The 19,387-nt window shown below is 38.7% G+C and overlaps 2 protein-coding genes across 6 annotated transcripts in view; one reads left to right on the forward strand and one right to left on the reverse strand.

Annotated features, from left to right (window-relative positions):
* Nucleotides 1–19,387, reverse strand: part of LOC113653753 (interferon-induced very large GTPase 1-like) — an 859,689-nt gene that overhangs the window by 226,628 nt on the left and 613,674 nt on the right. The gene's annotated exons all lie outside the window — the stretch shown is intronic.
* Nucleotides 1,207–19,387, forward strand: part of LOC113664082 (alpha-tectorin-like) — a 20,122-nt gene continuing 1,941 nt past the window's right edge. The window contains exons 1-30 of one of the 4 annotated variants that reach the window (XM_047816232.1): nt 1,207–1,254; nt 1,347–1,395; nt 1,558–1,587; nt 3,289–3,318; nt 3,516–3,542; nt 3,929–3,955; nt 6,260–6,286; nt 6,648–6,674; nt 6,931–6,951; nt 7,175–7,201; nt 8,976–9,097; nt 9,759–10,037; nt 10,180–10,275; nt 10,402–10,555; nt 10,644–10,897; nt 10,979–11,125; nt 11,203–11,779; nt 11,874–12,457; nt 12,609–13,161; nt 13,269–13,867; nt 14,132–14,684; nt 14,889–15,085; nt 15,842–16,051; nt 17,154–17,342; nt 17,442–17,731; nt 18,051–18,328; nt 18,510–18,629; nt 18,725–18,909; nt 19,014–19,174; nt 19,299–19,387. The exon at nt 19,299–19,387 is cut by the window's right edge and continues 157 nt beyond it. In XM_047816232.1, coding sequence (XP_047672188.1) covers nt 1,222–1,254; nt 1,347–1,395; nt 1,558–1,587; nt 3,289–3,318; nt 3,516–3,542; nt 3,929–3,955; nt 6,260–6,286; nt 6,648–6,674; nt 6,931–6,951; nt 7,175–7,201; nt 8,976–9,097; nt 9,759–10,037; nt 10,180–10,275; nt 10,402–10,555; nt 10,644–10,897; nt 10,979–11,125; nt 11,203–11,779; nt 11,874–12,457; nt 12,609–13,161; nt 13,269–13,867; nt 14,132–14,684; nt 14,889–15,085; nt 15,842–16,051; nt 17,154–17,342; nt 17,442–17,731; nt 18,051–18,328; nt 18,510–18,629; nt 18,725–18,909; nt 19,014–19,174; nt 19,299–19,387 — 5,935 coding nt within the window. In that variant the 5' untranslated portion in view covers nt 1,207–1,221. Of the gene's footprint in view, nt 1,255–1,346; nt 1,396–1,557; nt 1,588–3,288; nt 3,319–3,515; nt 3,543–3,928; nt 3,956–6,259; nt 6,287–6,647; nt 6,675–6,930; nt 6,952–7,174; nt 7,202–8,975; nt 9,098–9,758; nt 10,038–10,179; nt 10,276–10,401; nt 10,556–10,643; nt 10,898–10,978; nt 11,126–11,202; nt 11,780–11,873; nt 12,458–12,608; nt 13,162–13,268; nt 13,868–14,131; nt 14,685–14,888; nt 15,086–15,841; nt 16,052–17,153; nt 17,343–17,441; nt 17,732–18,050; nt 18,329–18,509; nt 18,630–18,724; nt 18,910–19,013; nt 19,175–19,298 lie in introns of those variants that run through there. The other 3 variants (XM_047816233.1, XM_047816234.1, XM_047816235.1) reach the window with 3 other exon arrangements.

The raw sequence follows: 19,387 nt of genomic DNA on the forward strand, positions 1-19,387 counted from the left end.
GACTTCTGCTAGTTCCCAGAATATCTAAGTCTACTAAAGGTGGTAGAGCGTTTTCTTATTTAGCTCCCAAACTTTGGAATAGTCTTCCTGATAGTGTTCGGGGCTCAGACACACTTTCCCAGTTTAAATGTAGATTAAAAACTCATCTCTTTAGGCAGGCGTACACATAATACATCCCATAATATTGTGCTCTATTACATCAGACCAAATGCACATGATCATCTAGTGCTTGTTAATATTATGAACAGCAGCTACATTAATTCCTCTCCACTGCTTCTCTCTTTCCTACCCATCACGAGGCATCCAGACACTGTATCAGCTTTGAGTGTCTTCCGTGCGACAAAGTCTGAGATGAAGGTGACTCTGTGAGGATCCTGAGACATCTACAGATCTACCAGCTCCAGTTAGACTCTGTGATACTAAAGAGGAGATGTGAACCCCATGTGGTCTTTTACATCACTACAACATTTATCAGACTGTATATATATATATAAAATCACACCCCCATTGTCACCTAGATGAGGATGAGGTTATATAATCACACCCCCAGTGTCACCCAGATGAGGATGAGGTTATATAATCACACCCCCAGTGTCACCCAGATGAGGATGAGGTTATATAATCACACCCCCAGTGTCACCCAGATGAGGATGAGGTTCCCCTTTGAGTCTGGTTCCTCTCAAGGTTCCTTCCTTTACCATCTAAGGCAGTTTTTCTTCCCCACAGTCACCTGAGTCACCTCAGACTTGTTCATTGGGGATAAATACATAATAAATACATACACATTTAAATATCTAATATTAATCTTGAATGTTGTATTATATTAATCTTTATATTATTCTTTATATTAACCTTTTGTTCTATGTTTATGTTCCTGTAAAGCTGCTTTGAGACAACATTAATTGTAAAAATTCCCATACAAATAAACATGAATTGAACTGAATTGAATTGTTTAAAATCACATTTGGCAACAACAATTATAATAATACAAGGAAGTAAATATGTGGACATACCTAAAAACTGGTTTAAAACATCAGTCAAAGTCCGCCCACTTTCATTTTCAAAAGCATATAAATGATGTGGAGCACAAGGAAGCTGCTGCAGAGGGAAGTGTAGGAATAGCTTCAGTACTAACAGATACATCTGAGCTGAAGTCTGAGAGAGAGAGAGAGAGAGAGAGAGAGAGAGAGAGAGAGAGAGAGAGAGAGAGAGAGAGAGAGAATGAGGCTCAGCACTGACTTATCCAACAAGGAGGTAAAGTGACAGAATAATTTGTATTTTTTGTTTTTTTACAAAAAAAAATACTTTTATTTGTAAGTTTATTAACTGAGATGTTTTTCACACAGACCTACACAATGAGGTATCTAATTCTAATGTGTGTGTTGATATTACAAGGTAAGATTCTGATTACATATTATTACAGCACAAATGACCTAAAACTAAATGACAGAACACCCCCTCGACTATCAATATCACTAACACCACGTTATATTATTTTAAATTGTATGAAGTCCCATTATATATAATTAAGGTAAACATTTTGTGTTGTGTTCCAAGCAATGGGCCAAAGTAGGAGCCAAGACACAGGTAAAGAAAATTTTAATTCCAATTTTAACTACTAACAATATATAATATATAAAGAATATAAACTCATAAATTCATTAATGATGGTCGTAAACCTTATGCAGTGGAACAAACAACAGAGGAAAAAACGCACAAGTAAACTTTTATATAAAACAGTTTACATTTTATATGTTAAACATTGAAAATATCCATTAATGCTTATAATATTTATTTATTTATTTATTTGGGTCCTAAAAGTGATTCAGTTTATTTATTGACTGACACGTTTAATGTTAAAATATAACTTTGGAACAAAAGTAACAATGTTTATAATTAAAGCACATCCTGGCTGTCCAATGCTTTTAAAGCTCCTCAAACTACAAAGAATAGCCATTATTAGGTCTAACATTAGGATCAGCTTTTAGTGTTAAAACCTAAAATACATTAGCTGGAGTCCAGTGGGGTAAGTGCACGAGTGTTACATTGATGAGGTATTAGAGAAAGGGGGTATTTCAATGAAGAGTATTACAAAGAGTAATAATAATAATAATAATAATAATAATAATAATAATAATAATATAATAATAATAATAATAATAATAATAGCTTAACCACTAATATTTATACTACATACAAGGCTAACCACAAATACCCCAAACTTGAGTGCTTCCTATTAACTTTCCCATAGCCATATACCATCAGGGAATGTATAAGTAAAGACGCATTATAATACATGAATGTTACAGTGGGGTGATATTATGGTGGCAGAGTGTTACAGTGAGGGAGTAATACAGTGTGTGAGTACTATAGCTATCCAACCTTATCCAGTGTCTTACATTTTAATTTATACAACTGAGCAATTGAGGGTTAAGGGCCTTGATCAGGGGCCCAGCATCCTGCTGAACCTGGAATTTGAACTTATAACCTTCAAATCTGTAGTTCAACACCTTAACCACTAAGCTGCCACATCCCACAGCAGGGAGTGTTACACTGTGGGAGCGTTACACAGAAGATGTGATACAGTGAGTAAGTGTTACGGTAAGGGAGTGTTACAGTCAGAGAGTATTACACTGTGGGAGTGTTACAGTGAGGAAGTGTTACAGTGAGGGAGTGTTACAATAAGAGTGTTACACTGTGGGAGTGTTACACTGTGAGAGTGTTATAGTCAGTGTTACAGTGAGAGAGTGTTATAGTCAGAGAGTGTTACAGTGAGAGAGTGTTATAGTCAGAGAGTATTACAGTGAGAGAGTGTTATAGATACAGTAAGGGAGTGTTACAATGTGGGAGTATTACACTGGGACATATTATAGTTTGAGTATTACATTGAGGAGCTGTTACAGTTAAAGTGTATTTGAATTAAGAATTATTACAGAGATACAGCAATGTTGTTACACTTATGCAGTCATGTGTCATTAATGTAAACTTTATGCAGTGAATCTAAAGACAATAGAAAATAACACAGAAATGAAATTCAGTGTAGATGTTATATCCTAAGAAATTAAACTATATTTAGATTCTCACAATAAATAAATAAATAAATAAATAAATAAATAAATAAATAAATAGAAACTGTTTTTTGCATGCCTGTTTGTGTGTTTGGCGACATTAATCTGTTGAGTGATAAAATTTGTTTATTACTTGATTGACACATTGATGGTTAAAATAAAACTTTGGGACAAAACTAAATGTTATAATTAATGTAAACTTTATCTGGTTTGATTTAAGCAGATGGCCTAAATAGGACCCAATCTACAGGTAACAACAGACACAAATATCCATAGAGTACATTATATTACTGTAAAATTTCAAAGGCACTATTTGTTACTATAAACCTCATTCAGTGACAATACAATAGTTAGCCTTATTAATCCACGTTGTTATTTTAAACTGTATGAAGTCCCATTACATATAATTAATTTCAACTTTGTGTTTTTTATTTGTTTTTTTTGCAGTGCATGTAACTAGTAGCCCAACAACAGGTAAATACATTTCAATTCCAACTGTGTTTCTTAACATATGACAATATAAACATTCATCTGTTTATTTCTTGGAGCCTACGTTTACATATATATATATATATATATATATATATATATATATATATATAAATCCTTAGGTTGTAAGAACTAATCTAATAAAATTGATACTTATGAAAGAAAACTTGCAGAGTAAAACATAATCAGCCAAAGCCAGTGATCTAAACCTTATGTTGAATAGTTACATGATGCTTAAGTTAAAGCACAAATGACCTAAAACAAAACGACTGAACACCCCTTAACCATCAATATCACGTTATTTTAAATTGTCCCATATAAGTCCCATTATATATAATTAATGTAAACATTTTGTGTTGTGTTCCTTGCAGTGGCCCACAATAGGAGCCAATCAACAGGTGACAAAATTTCAATTCCAATTTTAACTACTGACAATATATTATATATAAAGAATATAAATTCATAAATTCATTAATGATCACTGTAAACCTTATGCAGTGGAACAAACAACAGGGGAAAAACCGCAAGAGTAAACTTCAGTTTACATTTTATATGTTAAGAATTAAAAAATATACTTTATTTTTTATTATTATCTATCTATCTATCTATCTATCTATCTATCTATCTATCTATCTATCTATCTATCTATCTATCTATCTATTGTTTGTTTGTTTATTTATTTTCATTTATTTGTGTCGTGATTCAGTTTTTTAATTGATTGAATTTGTTAATTTTAAATACTTTGGCACAAAAGTACATGTTATACTATTAGAGATAGTTGGGCTCGCCTCCACACACAGCTTGGGCTCTGGAACCCAACTCCTTGAGAGAGGTGGCGGGCTGGTGTGGGCTTGCTCATAGCCCACAGCTCAGCAACCATGTGTTGAAGTTCACCCCGGTGAACGAGAGGGTCATTTCCCTGCACCTTCGGGTCGGTGATAGGTCTCTCACTGTTATGTGCTTATGGGCCAAATGGCAGTGTAGAGTACCCGACCCTCTAGGCATCTCTGGAAGGGGTGCTGGAAAGTGCTCCCACCGGGGACTCCGTCGTTGTACTGGGGGACTTCAACGCTCACGTGGGCAGAAACAGTGACACCTGGAGGGGCTTGATTGGGAGGAACACCCCCCCCCCCGGATATGAACCCGAGTAGTGTTCTGTTATTCGACTTCTGTGCTAGTCACAGTTTGTCCATAACGAACGCCATGTTCAGTACACATGGCACCAGGACACCCTAGGTCGGAGGTCAATGATCGACTTTGTGGTTGTTTCATCTGACCTCTGGCTGTATGTCTTGAACACTCGGGTAAAGAGAGGGGCAGAGCTGTCAACTGATCACCACCTGGTGAGTTGGACCCGATGGTGGGGGAGGAAGTTTAAGGGCTGTCCAGTCCCTATATGACCGGAGCAGGAGTTTGGTTCGCATTGCCGGCAGTAAGTCAGACTTGTTCCAGGTGCATGTTGGACTCCGGCAGGGCTGCCCTTTGTCACCGGTCCTGTTCATTATTTATTTGGACAGGATTTCTAGGCGCAGTTTGGGGCCGGAGGGAGTCCGGTTTGGAGACCAAAGGATTTCATCTCTGCTTTTTGCAGATGATGTTGTCCTGTGAGCTTCCTCAAATCAGGAAATTCAGCGTGCACTGGGACGGTTTGCAGCCGAGTGTGAAGCGGCGGGGATGAGAATCAGCACCTCCAAGTCCGAGGCCATGGTTCTCAGCCGGAAAAGGGTGGCTTGCCCCCTTCAGGTTGGTGGAGAGCTCCTGCCTCAAGGGGAGGAGTTTAAGTATCTCGGGGTCTCGTTCACGAGTGAGGGAAGGATGGAGCGGGAGATCGAGAGGCGGATCGGTGTATCTTCTGTAGTGATGCGGTCGATATACCGATCTGTTGTGGTGAAGAGAGCTGAGCCGCAAGGCAAAGCTCTCTATTTACCAGTCGATCTACGTTCCTACCCTCACCTATGGTCATGAGCTTTGTGTCATGACCGAAAGGACAAGATCCCGGATACAGGCGGCCGAAATGAGTTTCCTCCGCAGAGTGGCTGGGCGCTCCCTTAGAGATAGGGTCAGGAGCTCGGTCACTCGGGAGGAGCTCAGAGTAGAGCCGCTGCTCCTCCACATCGAGTGGAGTCAGCTGAGGTGGCTTGGGCATCTGTTTCAGATGCCTCCTGGACACCTCACTGGGGAGGTGTTCCGGGCATGTCCAACCGGGAGGAGGCCCCGGGGAAGACCTAGGACACGCTGGAGGGACTATGTCTCTCGGCTGGCCTGGGAACGCCTCGGTATTCCCCAGGAAGAGCTGGAGGAAGTGTCTGGGGAGAGGGAAGTCTGGGCGTCCCTGCTTAGACTGCTGCCACGGATAAGTGGTAGAAGATGGATGGATGGATGGATGGATGGAACTTTGGCACAAAAGTACAGGTTATAATTAATGTAAACTTTATCTGGTTTGTTTCAAGCAGGCGGCCTAAATATGACCCAATCAACAAATTTGAGACTTTAGAAAGAAAACGGAGAGTAAAACATAATCAGCCAAAGCCAGTGATCTAAACTTTATGTTGAATAGTTACATGATGCTTAAGTTACAGCACAAATGACCTAAAACAAAACAACTGAACACCCCTTTAACCATCAATATCACGTTATTTTAAATTGTACCAAGTCCCGTTATATATAATTAATGTAGACATTTTGTGTTGTGTTCCTTGCAGTGGCCCACAATTGGAACCAATCAACAGGTGACAAAATTTAAATTCCAATTTTAACTACTGACAATATATAATATATAAAGAATATAAACTCATAAATTCATTAATGATGGTCGTAAACCTTATGCAGTGGAACAAACAACAGAGGAAAAAAACGCACGAGTAAACTTTATATTTTATATGTTAAGAATTAAAAATATACATAAATTTTTTATATTTTATTTATTTATTTATTTATTTATTTGTTTATTTATTGTTTGTTTGTTTCTTTGTTTTCATTTATTTGTGTCGTGATTCAGTTTTTTAATTGATTGACATGTTAAATTTTAAAATATAAAACAAAAGTACATGTTATAATTAATGTAAACTTTATCTGGTTTGCTTCAAACAGGCGGCCTAAATATGACCCAATCAACAGGTAAATAAATTCAAATCAATTTTATCTGCATGACATTACAATTCTCATTGTAATAAATATAAACTCGTAAATTATTCCTATATTATTTTTGTTTGTTTAATGTTAGAGAATATTATTGAGAGCCATTATTACAGTGAGAGAACATTACTTAGCCTTATTAATCCACATTGTTATTTTAAACTGAATGAAGTCCCATTACATATAATTAATTTCAACTTTGTGTTTTTTATTTATTTATTTTTTTTTGCTGTTCAAGTAACTAGTAGCCCAACAACAGGTAAATACATTTCAATTCCAACTGTGTCTCTTAACATATGACAATATAAAAATTCATCTGTTTATTTCTTGAAGCCTAAGTTTACAGCACAAATGACCTTAAACTAAACGACTGAACACACCCTTAACCATGAATATCACTAACACCACATTATATATTTTAGATTGTATCAAGTCCCATTATATATAATTTATGTAGACATTTTGTGTTGTGTTCCTTGCAGTGGCCCACAATTGGAGCCAATCAACAGGTGACAAAATTTCAATTCCAATTTTAACTATTGACAATATATAATATATAAAGAATATAAATTCATAAATTCATTAATGATGGCTGTAAACCTTATGCAGTGGAACAAACAACAGAGTAAAAAACGCAAGAGTAAACTTCAGTTTACATTTTATATGTTAAGAATGCCCCTCTTGGAACTGTCACCTTATTGTGATGGAGGGGTTTGTGTGCCTGAATTGTCCTAGGAGTTATGTTGTCTGGGGCTTTCTGCCCCTGGTAGGGTCTCCCAAGGCAAAGACGTCCTGAGTGACGGGCCAGACAAAGAGCGTTAAAAACCCCCTTATGAGAAAAGATAAATCAAGGTCCGTGACGTTGCCCGGTATGGCACAACTGGGGCTCCACCCTAGAGCCGGGCCCGGGGTTGGGGTTCGCATGTGAGTGCCTGGTTGCCGAGTCTTGCCCCACGTGGCCCAGCCGGGCTCAGCCCGAAAGAGCAATGTGGGGCCGATCTCCTGTGGGCCACAACTGCAGGAGGAACCATAAGGGGCTGTCAATGTGGATTGGGTGGCAGTCGAAGGCCTGAGGGTCATGGAATGTCACCTTGTTGTTTGGGAAGGAGCCTGAGCTGGTGTGGGAGGTTGAGAGATACTGAATAGAGATAGTTGGGCTCACCTCCACACACAGCTTGGGCTCTGGAACCCAACTCCTTGAGAGAGGCTGGACTCTCTACTAATCTGGAGTTGCCCACGATGAGAGGTGGCGGGCTGGTGTGGGCTTGCTCATAGCCCCCAGCTCAGCAACCATGTGTTGGAGTTCACCCCGGTGAACGAGAGGGTCGTTTCCCTGTGCCTTCGGGTCGGTGATAGGTCTCTCACTTTTTTTTGTGCTTATGTGCCAAATAGCAGTGTAGAGTACCCGACCTTCTTGGTGTCTGTAGAAGGGGTGCTGGAAAGTGCTCCGACCGGGGATTCAGTCGTTCTACTCGGGGACTTTAACACTCACGTGGGCAGCGACAGTGACACCTGGATTGGCGTGATTGGGAGAAACGGCCCCACAGACCTGAACCCAAGTGGTGTTCTGTTATTGGACTTCTATGCTAGTCACAGTTTGTTCATAACGAACACCATGTTCAAGCATAAGGGTGTCCATCAGTACATGTGGCACCAGGAAACCCTAGGTCGGAAGTCGATGATCAACTTTGTGGTTGTTTCATCTGACCTCCGGCCGTATGTCTTGGACACTCGGGTAAAGAGAGAGGCGGAGCTGTCAACTGATCACCACCTGGTGGTGAGTTGGATCCGATGGCGGGGGAGGAAGTTGGACATATCCAGAGTGTCTTACATTTTAATTTATACAACTGAGCAATTGAGGATTAAAGGCTTTGCTCGGGAGGCCTCTTGGTGTACATGGGATTCAAACTTATTTTTCATAATAAGTAGGACTAATTGCCCAATACCTTTCAAACTCTTTAAATGACTATTTTAAAGTCTGACATAAGTCTGAGTGTTACAGTGAGGAAGTGTTATAGTAAGGTAGTTACTATAGAATTTAACTATATAAATATTTAACTATTGACTGTATATAACTATATATTTTGTAAATACTGCACTATTTGGTATATATAAATATACTTAATTACATATTATAGCAACTATTAATTAATTAATTACATCATATGCTTTACTTATGTGTAATATTTCAATATTTTTACAAAATTCACATTTTAAAATAATGTTTATATTAATATTCATTTTGACTATTTAATGTTTTGTGTATCTGATCTGCTGTATTAGGTCCCTTTTACCCTTATGGAACTGGAGACACTGTAAATGCACGGAGTGATGATGGAAGTTCATCTCTTATTGTTCTTCAGCAACCATTTATATATTTTGGAAGTTCATACAACCAAGTGTTTGTAAGCTACATTTTTTTAGTATTTGGTCAAGCTAGACCATGTGTGCAAACATATCCCATGGGCCAAAACCATCCATATAAGGGTTGTAATCTGGGCTTCAGGTTTATTTGATCTGCTAGTCAGTTGGCAGAATGTGGTCCAGATATTCACCATTAAAAGCAATACAAATAAAATGTAATTGAACTGAATATGTTTAGAGTCCACCAGGTTACTTGAAAATAAAGTGCCACGTTACAAACAAAATGAACAGCCCATGAATGCTTGTTTACTCTCTTGCAACCCAAGTGTATGGAGATAAATGATCAAAAAGAATATGCTAGGTTTAACAAGAAGTCACTGTTATGGTTGCTCACTAGTTCTTTATTGTTATTACCTGTTGTAGTAATAGTGTCGTAAAGTCAGGCTGATGTACATGCTTTACAGTTGTACCATGTTCTGTTCTGTGGTCACCGAAGTTCTTTAAGTTAACTAGCATTCATCTGAAGATCTATTTGTATGTGGTTTTAAACATAAGAGTCACATATTGTAACATAGATGATAAAAAATATATGAACATTTTAGATACAGGTTACAGACTAAATTAATTGATTCATGTAAAACAGATTAAGGTGATTGGTTTGAATATTGTGATGTTTTTAATGAGATGATATTTTTTTTGTAGGTGAACAACAATGGCCATTTAACCTTTGATCAAGCATGGTCCAGTTTCACTCCCTACCAATTCCCTGTGAATGGTGGACGAGACATAATTGCTCCATTTTGGACTGATATTGATAATCGTGGAAATGGAGTCATCTCATATCACCAGTTCACTTCAGGCAGTGTTCTGACTCAAGCTACACAAGACATAAATCAGTATTTCCCCCAGCTGGGTTTCAGTGCTACTTTGGTCTTTGTTGCAATGTGGGATAGAGTAGCCTACTATCCGACTAGTAATACGGTAAGATGATATTCTTAGAATTCAAATAACCACCACAATGACGTTTACAGAGAATGTCTTCAAAATTGTAACGGTGTGATCTGTGAAATACTAAGTCACCTCAGACTTGCTCATTGGGGATATATTTTGCATCTGTTTTCAGGAAACATCTTTCCAAGTAGTTTTGATTTCCAACGGCCATTATTCATTTATTCTGATGAACTATGGTGTGATTGCTCCAACAACCCGGAATGTGCAGGTATGCATCATTTAGTGACAATATTGATTAGCATTTTTGAACCTAGTTCAAGTTTACAAAGTTAATACATTTATACGTTTACTTAATTAATACATTTATCTTCTAAATTATTCTTATTATTATTAGGCTGGTTATGACACAGTTGACTCCAGCTACTATTTCTCAATTCCTGGGTCATATCAATACAACTACCCAAGTTTTACCTATAGCAGCAATGTGAATGTCACAGACAGATGGGCTTTCCGTGTAGATCAAGGATCACGGGGCTGTCAGTTTAATGGTAATGCTTTCACAAAATACGATTAACTCTTGCTGTTGAAAAAATATTTGTACAAACTACAATTAATCTAACTGCTTTATTCTACCAGGTAACTTTGTGCAACTAGGTGCCATATTCTGGACAGATAACACTTGCCAGCGTAAATGCACTTGCACCCGCAGTGGTCTCCAGTGCATCTCCCAGCCATGTACATTTGCTCAAGCTTGTCAACAGGCTGCTTTACAGTATAGCTGCCAAAATGTACAACGCCAAACTTGCACTATTTCTGGAGATCCCCACTACCATACATTTGATAATCAAAACTTTCACTTTCAAGGAACCTGCACTTACATCTTGTCTGAGGTTTAAATAATTTATATTATAATATAATTCACTATGACAAAATGGGGGGTATGAAAAAAATAAACATTATTTTCTTGGCAGGCCTGTGGCAACAGCTTGCCTTACTATCGAATTGAAGGAAAAAATGAGCATCGAGGCAGTGCACATGTGTCCTGGACACGCCTGGTCAGGGTATTCGTCTATGACGAGATACTGGAATTAGTAAAAGATCATCCATATGAGGCCAAGGTGAGTATCATTACACTTAAATTAATCTTTTCCTATTTTTTATCAATTAGCTGATTTTAGTTACTTTGTACCTCCAGGTAAATGGAACCTTCGCAGCAACACCTTTCAGTCTCCGCAACGGCTCTATTCAAGTTTATCGGTCAGGTTTTTCTATTGTAATCAGTACAGCATTTGGACTAGTTGTTACATATGATGCATATTCATATGCAACCATCAATGTGCCTTATGACTACCAAAATGCCACATGTGGCCTGTGTGGTAACTTCAACCACCAACAAGATGACTTTCGCACACCTTCAGGAGAAATCCTGAGCTCAGACGTGGGCTTTGGAGATTCCTGGAAGGCAGTGGAAGACACAGATCCTAGCTGTCAGATTGACGGGTGCTCAGGTCTGGAATGTGCAGGTTGTACAACATATCAGACCAACCTTTACAGTAACTCAGACCACTGTGGAATCTTGGGAGATGCTAGTGGTCCTTTTGCCAGTTGTCACTCCATTCTGTCACCACACACGTTTTTAGACAACTGTGTCTACGATCAATGTGTGAATGGTGGATACCAACCAATTCTGTGTCGATCAATCAGTGTTTATGCTACGCAGTGTCAACAGCGGGGCGTACAGCTAGGTCAATGGAGAAGAACAGGATTTTGTGGCAAGTTAAATATTTCTTTTTTTATATGACCATAACTTCTGTTTTGTTTAAGCTTAAAATTTAATCATACTCTTCTACTACAATCTACTCCCAGAATTGGAATGCCCGGAGCACAGTCACCCTGAGTTCCTGGGAACAAGCTGCCCAGCAACATGCAGCAACCCTTCTTCACCTTTAAATTGCACCTTACCATATCAGGAAAGCTGTATCTGTGATGCAGGTTATGTCCTAAGTGGAGGTACATGTGTTAATCAAAGTAACTGTGGCTGCACTTTTAATGGACTTTATTATGTTGAGGGTCAATCAGTGGTATTGGACAATGACTGTGGCAGGCTATGCACCTGCAGCAACATGGTAATGACCTGCCAACATCATCAATGTGGTCCACAGGAAGTGTGTACCATCAATAACGGTGTAAGGGGATGCAGACCTACCAGTTACGCCACCTGTTGGGTTGACCATCTAGGCTCATATCACACCTTTGATGAAGTAGATTTCAGGTATCAAGGAGCCTGTGAACTCATCCTCACCAGAGTTAATGAATCATCACCACTACCTAACTTTGCGGTAACACTGCAGAGAATCCCCATGGGTCCTTCTGGGTTTTCTAAGATCCTGAGATTTGAGGCAGGGGGATTTCAGATATCTCTAGAAATGAGAGAAGGAGGAAATATACAGGTAAGATTATTAAATATAGATTTATAAAACAGTTCCATAAAATCCCTATATATTCTGTCACAGTGTTTGAGAATATTAATTATTGAATCTGGTCTAGAAAATCTATAATTAATAATTATTAAAGATGGCAACCTATTGTTTTCTTATCCAGGTTGATGGACGTTTTGTTGCTCTACCCTACAGTGTTGGCAATGGTCAAATCCTTATCTATCATAGCAATGTGAACAGTATAATTATGGAAACTTCATTTGGGGTAACTGTAAGATCTGACTGGTCACACCTAATTAGAATCACAGCACCCAACACCTACAATGGTGCACTTGCTGGTCTGTGTGGGAATTTCAATGGAAACTTAGAAGACGAGTTTTATGGCCCTGGTGGAGTCTTGTTAAATAGTTCACAGGAGTTTGGGGATAGCTGGAGAACTGGATCTCTTTCAGCCTTCTGTGTAGACTCAAATGTACAACCAGGAGAGAACAGCAGCAACTTCACTGATTACTGCAACATCATGGCTTCTCGAGATGGACCATTTGCTCTATGCCATAGCATCCTGAACCCTCAGATTTGGATAGGAAATTGCAGAGACAATTTGGGACAGACCCATGATGCCAGAGAAGCCATGTGTGAGGCTCTACGAGCCTACGCTGTACTCTGCCAGCAAAGTGGCGTCAGTGTAGGAGAATGGAGAAATATCACCAACTGTGGTGAGTAAAATAGTAGCTTACAACAAGACTTTAGAATAGTTGGATGAGGTTTTATAAAAAAAGATCTAAACAGAAATATATAGATATATAGAATGTTCTTTTTTCAGATTTCCAATGCCCAGCCCACAGCCACTATGAGGAATGTGGCACTTCATGCCCTGCAGCCTGTCCTAGTCTGTCTTTTCCATTCCCTTGTACCCGGCTCTGCCAGGAGGGATGTCAGTGTGATAATGGGCTAGTGCTAAGTGGAGACCAGTGTGTCCCCCCTACGGGTTGTGGGTGCTTTCATGAAGGCCGCTACAGACAGAGTGGAGAGCAGTTCTGGTTTGGTCAGCTGTGCCAGTTCCATTGTGTCTGTGATGGGACATCAGGTTTTGTCAACTGTAGTTCATCATCTTGTCAAGATCATGATATATGCCATGCCATTGACGGAGAATATGGCTGCCATCCTCGAGCCAGTGCCACATGCTCTGCTTCAGGGGACCCCCATTACACTACTTTCGATGGACATACATTTGACTTCCAGGGCACATGCCACTATACACTGGCAACTGTATGTAATGATACTCTAGGACTACCATATTTTCAAGTAATTGCACGAAATGAACCATGGAATGGACTCTCAGTGTCAATCACTGTGGAAGTTTATGTCAATGTTTCAGGACACCTGGTACATGTTTCACGCGACATGTATGGCACAGCTGAGGTGAGTTTAAAAAAAAAAAGTCTGATAATGAAAAACAGTATTTATTCAGTGAGAAATTAAAATATTACAATTTACAGTATACATTAGATAAATAAGTATAGTCTGATTAAGGTGGAAGGTCTGTTTGGAAGGACAGGAGTTCAATACTACTGCTGGGCCCCTGAGCAAGGCCCTTAACTTTCAACTGCTCAGCTGTATAAATGACATAAATGTAAGTCATTCTGGATTGGCTTGTAAATGTACATTTTTCTTTCTTTTCATCAGATCGACAGTGAAACCAGGAATCTTCCTGCTGTTGTCGACTCTGGCCGTGTGTCAGTTTACTCCAATGGAAGAAATACATTTATTACAACTGACTTTGGCCTAAGTGTGAGCTATGATGGCTCTTGGGTGGTTCTAATCACAGTTCCAGGGAATTACAGTGGAGCCACATGTGGCCTCTGTGGTAACTTCAATGGTGACAGCAATGATGATTTCCGTTTGCAATCTGGCAGGCTCAGTTTTTCTGCTGCAGAGTTTGGAGCTGACTGGAAAGTGGGGAATGAAACAAGATGTAATGGATGTGGAGACTCCTGCCCACAATGCCAAGACCCCTCTAGAGCACAGTCTCTGTGTGGAATCCTAACAGACAATCAGGGTCCTTTGAGTTTTTGTCATGCTGATGTTGGTCCACTTGCCTATTATAACAACTGTGTCTTTGATCTATGCCTATCTGAGCACAGAAACGATGTACTGTGCCGATCCATTGAGACATATGTTAGTGCCTGCCAGTCTGCCAATGTCAGGATTTATCCCTGGAGAGAAAATACAACATGTCGTAAGTGGATTAAAATAAAATTAAAACTGTTTATCTGTCTAAATGTTAATTATCAGGAATCTGTATTTTCTCCTTATAATATTATAAACCTATAAACCATTGAAAATCATTTGTCAGCATGTTGGTTAAACAGATGCATTTATGTGATGTATAACAGTAGTTGTGTAGTAAAAGGTCATACCATTATGTGTGTTAATTCCTCAGCTATAATCTGTCCTGCGAACAGTCACTATGAGCTGTGTGGCTCTGACTGTGGTCATACCTGTACCAGGAGCATAAATGTCACATGTGAGAGAACATGCAGAGAGGGTTGTTTCTGTAATGAAGGCTTTGTAAGGAGTGGAAACAACTGTGTGCCTGTAGAGCAATGTGGTTGCTCGTATAACGGATTCTACTTCCAGGTGAGTTTCTCACACTTTTTACATTGTCTTATATAATACTTATTCAAATGTTTATACCTTTCTACAATTTGTACTGTCACAATCTAATATTAATATTTTTTTGGCTGAATGTTTTATTAATTTTATTACTTCCATGGGTCAATACAAAATTTGGAATAGAATTAAAGCTGACTGTTTTCTGACATGTTTTTCTTGTTATGGTATTTGTGTATAAATAATATTTAGTGTATAAATAAATACCACTAAACTCTTAAATTAAATTATATACTTTATGTTAAAACTTTGATAAATAAAATCAGTGAATGATCTATACAGTTTTTCCTCCCCACAGTCACCTGACTCACCTCAGACTTGCTCATTGGGGATAAATACATACACATTTAAATATATCTAATATTAATCTTGTATTTTGTATTCTATTAATCTTTATAATAACCTTTTGTTTTATATTCATATTCTGTAAAGCTGCTTTGAGACAATTGTAAAAAGTGCTATACAAATAAACTTGAATTGAATTAAAAACCTAATGATGTGTTCAATTAAATATGTAATTATAATTATGATGTTTTCTGAACGTTAATGTGCTTTACCTGTATGTACTATTTTAGGCCCCCCATATAAGCATCCACTGCTGAAAGCACTATACACGTTAAATTGAATTGAATATTTTGTACTGTATACATGTACATGCTCAGTTTACGGCTAGAATAACAATAAAGTCTAATCTAAATCTAATATTTTCTTTTGTTCTTGCAGATTGGTGAACAGTTCTGGACTGAACATTGTTTACAACACTGTGAGTGCTTAGGATCCAATAACCTGCACTGCATCTCCACCCCCTGCTCTTCCACTGAGGAGTGTGTGATCAGGAATGGTAGACTTGGCTGCTACAGTCAAATGTCAACTTGCATGGTCACAGGAGATCCCCATTATTATACCTTTGATGGGGCAGTGACCCACTTTCAGGTTAAAACTGAATACTATTACATTCATAAAATGGCAGCATGGCAGTGCAGCGAGTACAGTGTGGAGTTTTTTTCTTACATTTATGCCATTTGGCAGACGCACTCATCCAAACATATGAAAGTGCTTTGAAGTCTATCAAAGAATACATCTAGACTGATTCACTAGGTTACAGACTTTGAACCCATAAACCTAAAACTCTGTCAGGAGAACCAAACAGGGAGAATAAGCATGTTTATTTATTTCAGGAAGCGTTAGATCTTTACTTGTCTCAGCTCTTCAGACATCTAGGGTTTCATTCCACCAGATAGGTGCCAGAACAGAAGAGTTTCAATGTATGTTGAGGAACAGTGTGAGTCTACCAGGAGTGATAAGAGCTAAGAGGGAGCCAGTCTGTTTTTACCTCATGAATGCAAGCATCAGGGTTTTAAATCTGACGTGTTGAGCTACCAGAAGCCTGTGAGGATTGAAAAAAGTCAAGACAAGCTGTGGTATCTGGGGGCAGGAAAAGATGAGTGTCATCGGCATAGGAGTTTTAAGAGACCCCTTATGAGGATATAACTTTGCCAAGAGAGTAAGTATAGAGGGAAAAAATCTCCCCTTCATGTTACCTGATAGGAGCAAACTTCCAGGTAGGAAGCAAACCAGTCCCATGTTTATCCATTAATTCCACCATTCCTGATGGTGGACAAAAGAGTCTTGTGGTTGACCGTATCAATCACTGGTGAAAGGTCAAAGAGGATGAGGACAGATGAAGCTTGGCATGTAGTTTCTCAGACACCCCCAAAAGGGCTAACCCTAACCCTACTTTAAAGCCAGACTGGTTGGGATCTTGAAAGTTGTTCTGTGAGAGATAGACAGAGTTGATTATAGACAATGTGTTTAATAATTTTAGATAGAAATGAAAGAAGTGATACTGGTCGGTAGTTACTGATGTCTGATGGATCCAGAGCAGGTTTCTTTAGGATAGGAATAACCCTTGCTCTCTTGAAGGTAGTTCTCTTCATGTCTGCTCTCCTCTTTGTGGGTTTCCTCTGGGTACTCTGGTTGTTTAATTTTTCATAACTTCATTTAACGTTGTAATATTTAACCAAACATTTTGCAGGGTACTTGTTCATATGAGATTTCTCAGACATGTGGGAATGTCTCTGACAATGGTCTACAATTCAGAGTGGTGGCATCCAACATGCATCGTGGGAGCACAGTTGTGTCCTTTGTCTCTGTAGTAGATTTGTGGCTAACTAAACAACAGGAGCAAACACAAATTACAATCGGACAAAACAGGAAAGTAAAGGTATTAAAACAGTAATACTGAAACATAAAACTTTATACTCTTGCTTCCAGGGAAATATGTATGAGATATGGTGGATTTCTTTTCTTTTTGCTCTTACAGGTTAATGGGAGTGCAGTGAATTCATCTACTTATCAAATCAGTAACCTTGCAGAAATATATCAGGAGCAGAATTTTATAGTTGTGAATGCATCGCATGATCTCATGATCTACTTTGATGGTCAGTTTACACTATTGGTGAGATTGGGCCCAAGCTTCCATGGGTCTGTGTGTGGGATGTGTGGTAACAATAATGGAGATCCTACAGATGACAAGACCCGACCGAATGGAGAAGTTGCACAGAATGATATTGCTTTTGGCAACAGTTGGAAATCAAACACCAGTGGCCCAGGGTAATTAATTTGATAAGAAGATAACAGTAACATAATAACATGAAATAAAACTTATGGACTTTCCAAACCTAGTTTAGCTTTGACAATAAGAAATGTTAGCAATATTTGCATTTAGCTGCTGACATTCCAGCTATGTTTCAAGTAAATGCATGTAGTTATGACCGTGAAAACATACAAGTGAGATGTTGCACAGTTAAGATATTTATTTACATGTTTATAAAATACATATTTTTTTACTAAGAATTTCTAAAGGTGCAAATTTGCAAATTTTTTCACATTTTCACACTTTAATATAATGTCCACCCTGTGTCCTGTCTAGATGTGGTGCTAGTGACCAGCCTGTTATTGATAGTGACTGCCCCTTCAGAGAGGAGTACTCTGCACTCTGTAACATCATCACCAACACCAGTGGACCATTCCAACATTGCCATTTCCGTATCAGCCCTGAATCTTACTTCAGTTCCTGTGTGTATGACTTATGTGCTTACCCACAGTCATTGGGACAAGACTTGCTGTGTTCAGCTGTGCAGGCTTATGATGCTGCTTGCACTATGCTGGAGCTCATGATCCCAAACTGGCGCTCTGATCTGTCTTGCTGTAAGTTTGCTGTATCCATGCACTCATCTCTGAGGCAGTATGTTAAGAATCTAAATAAATGGTGGACTAAAATAAAATAAAATATAATGGCATCACAGTCAACATGCTGTGGGGGATGTTAGGTTTAAACTTATAAAAATTACTCTGACACATGTGTATGTCACATGTTTCCTCTATTTAGCGAGAATTGACCCCTGTGAAGATCTACACTGTACTGAGGATGAGTGGTGTGGGGAGAAAGATGGCAAATATGGTTGCTTCTGTAATGAAAATTATCCCAGACAAAATCCTGATAGTTATGGTACAATTTATTTTACAATTATATTCATATGGAAACAAATGCCCTAATTATGTAATTCTCACAAACCGTCTCTGACTAATTACTTTTTTTACCAGACTCTATTGAAATATGTGAGAGCAGCTCTGGCAACATGTCTCTGTCACGCTGTCAGCTGTTTGAAGCTGGTTTTCTTGCTAACAACCTCCATTTACATGACCCCAACTGCAATGGAACAATCCAGGATGGCAGACTGATGTTTCACTTTGATAATGATGACCACATGTGTGGTACAAATCTCACGGTACACATCACTGTCAATTGAGATCGCTTTGATAAATGTTCTTGTAAATAATAAAACATTAACATAATTCTTACATTATTTCATTATTTTATTAATATTTCTAGGCCAATGGTACCCATTTCATTTATGAGAACATAATCCAAGGAGAGATGGACTCAACAACAGGTTCTATACACAGAAACAAAACACTAGAACTTAGCTTCTCCTGCATCTACAAGCTCAGCGAGTCATTTAGCATGGACAGAGAGATAAATCCTATTCAAAGGTAGGGTTGCAGTTTACTAAAAAACCTGATAATGTAATGGATGTAGGTTAAGCCTTGAATGTATTGTCTGCACCAGCCCTCTATACCAGCTGCTACTAAATATATGGTTAAACTTTTTTTAAAGCATCGTGCACAAGACTCTTCAAGGTAAAGAGGGAATGTACCAGATCAAGATGATTCCCTATGAGGATTCTGGCTTCTCCCACCCTTACA

The sequence above is a fragment of the Tachysurus fulvidraco genome, chromosome 7 (genome assembly GCF_022655615.1).
Source record: "Tachysurus fulvidraco isolate hzauxx_2018 chromosome 7, HZAU_PFXX_2.0, whole genome shotgun sequence".
NCBI classification, from domain to species: domain Eukaryota; kingdom Metazoa; phylum Chordata; class Actinopteri; order Siluriformes; family Bagridae; genus Tachysurus; species Tachysurus fulvidraco.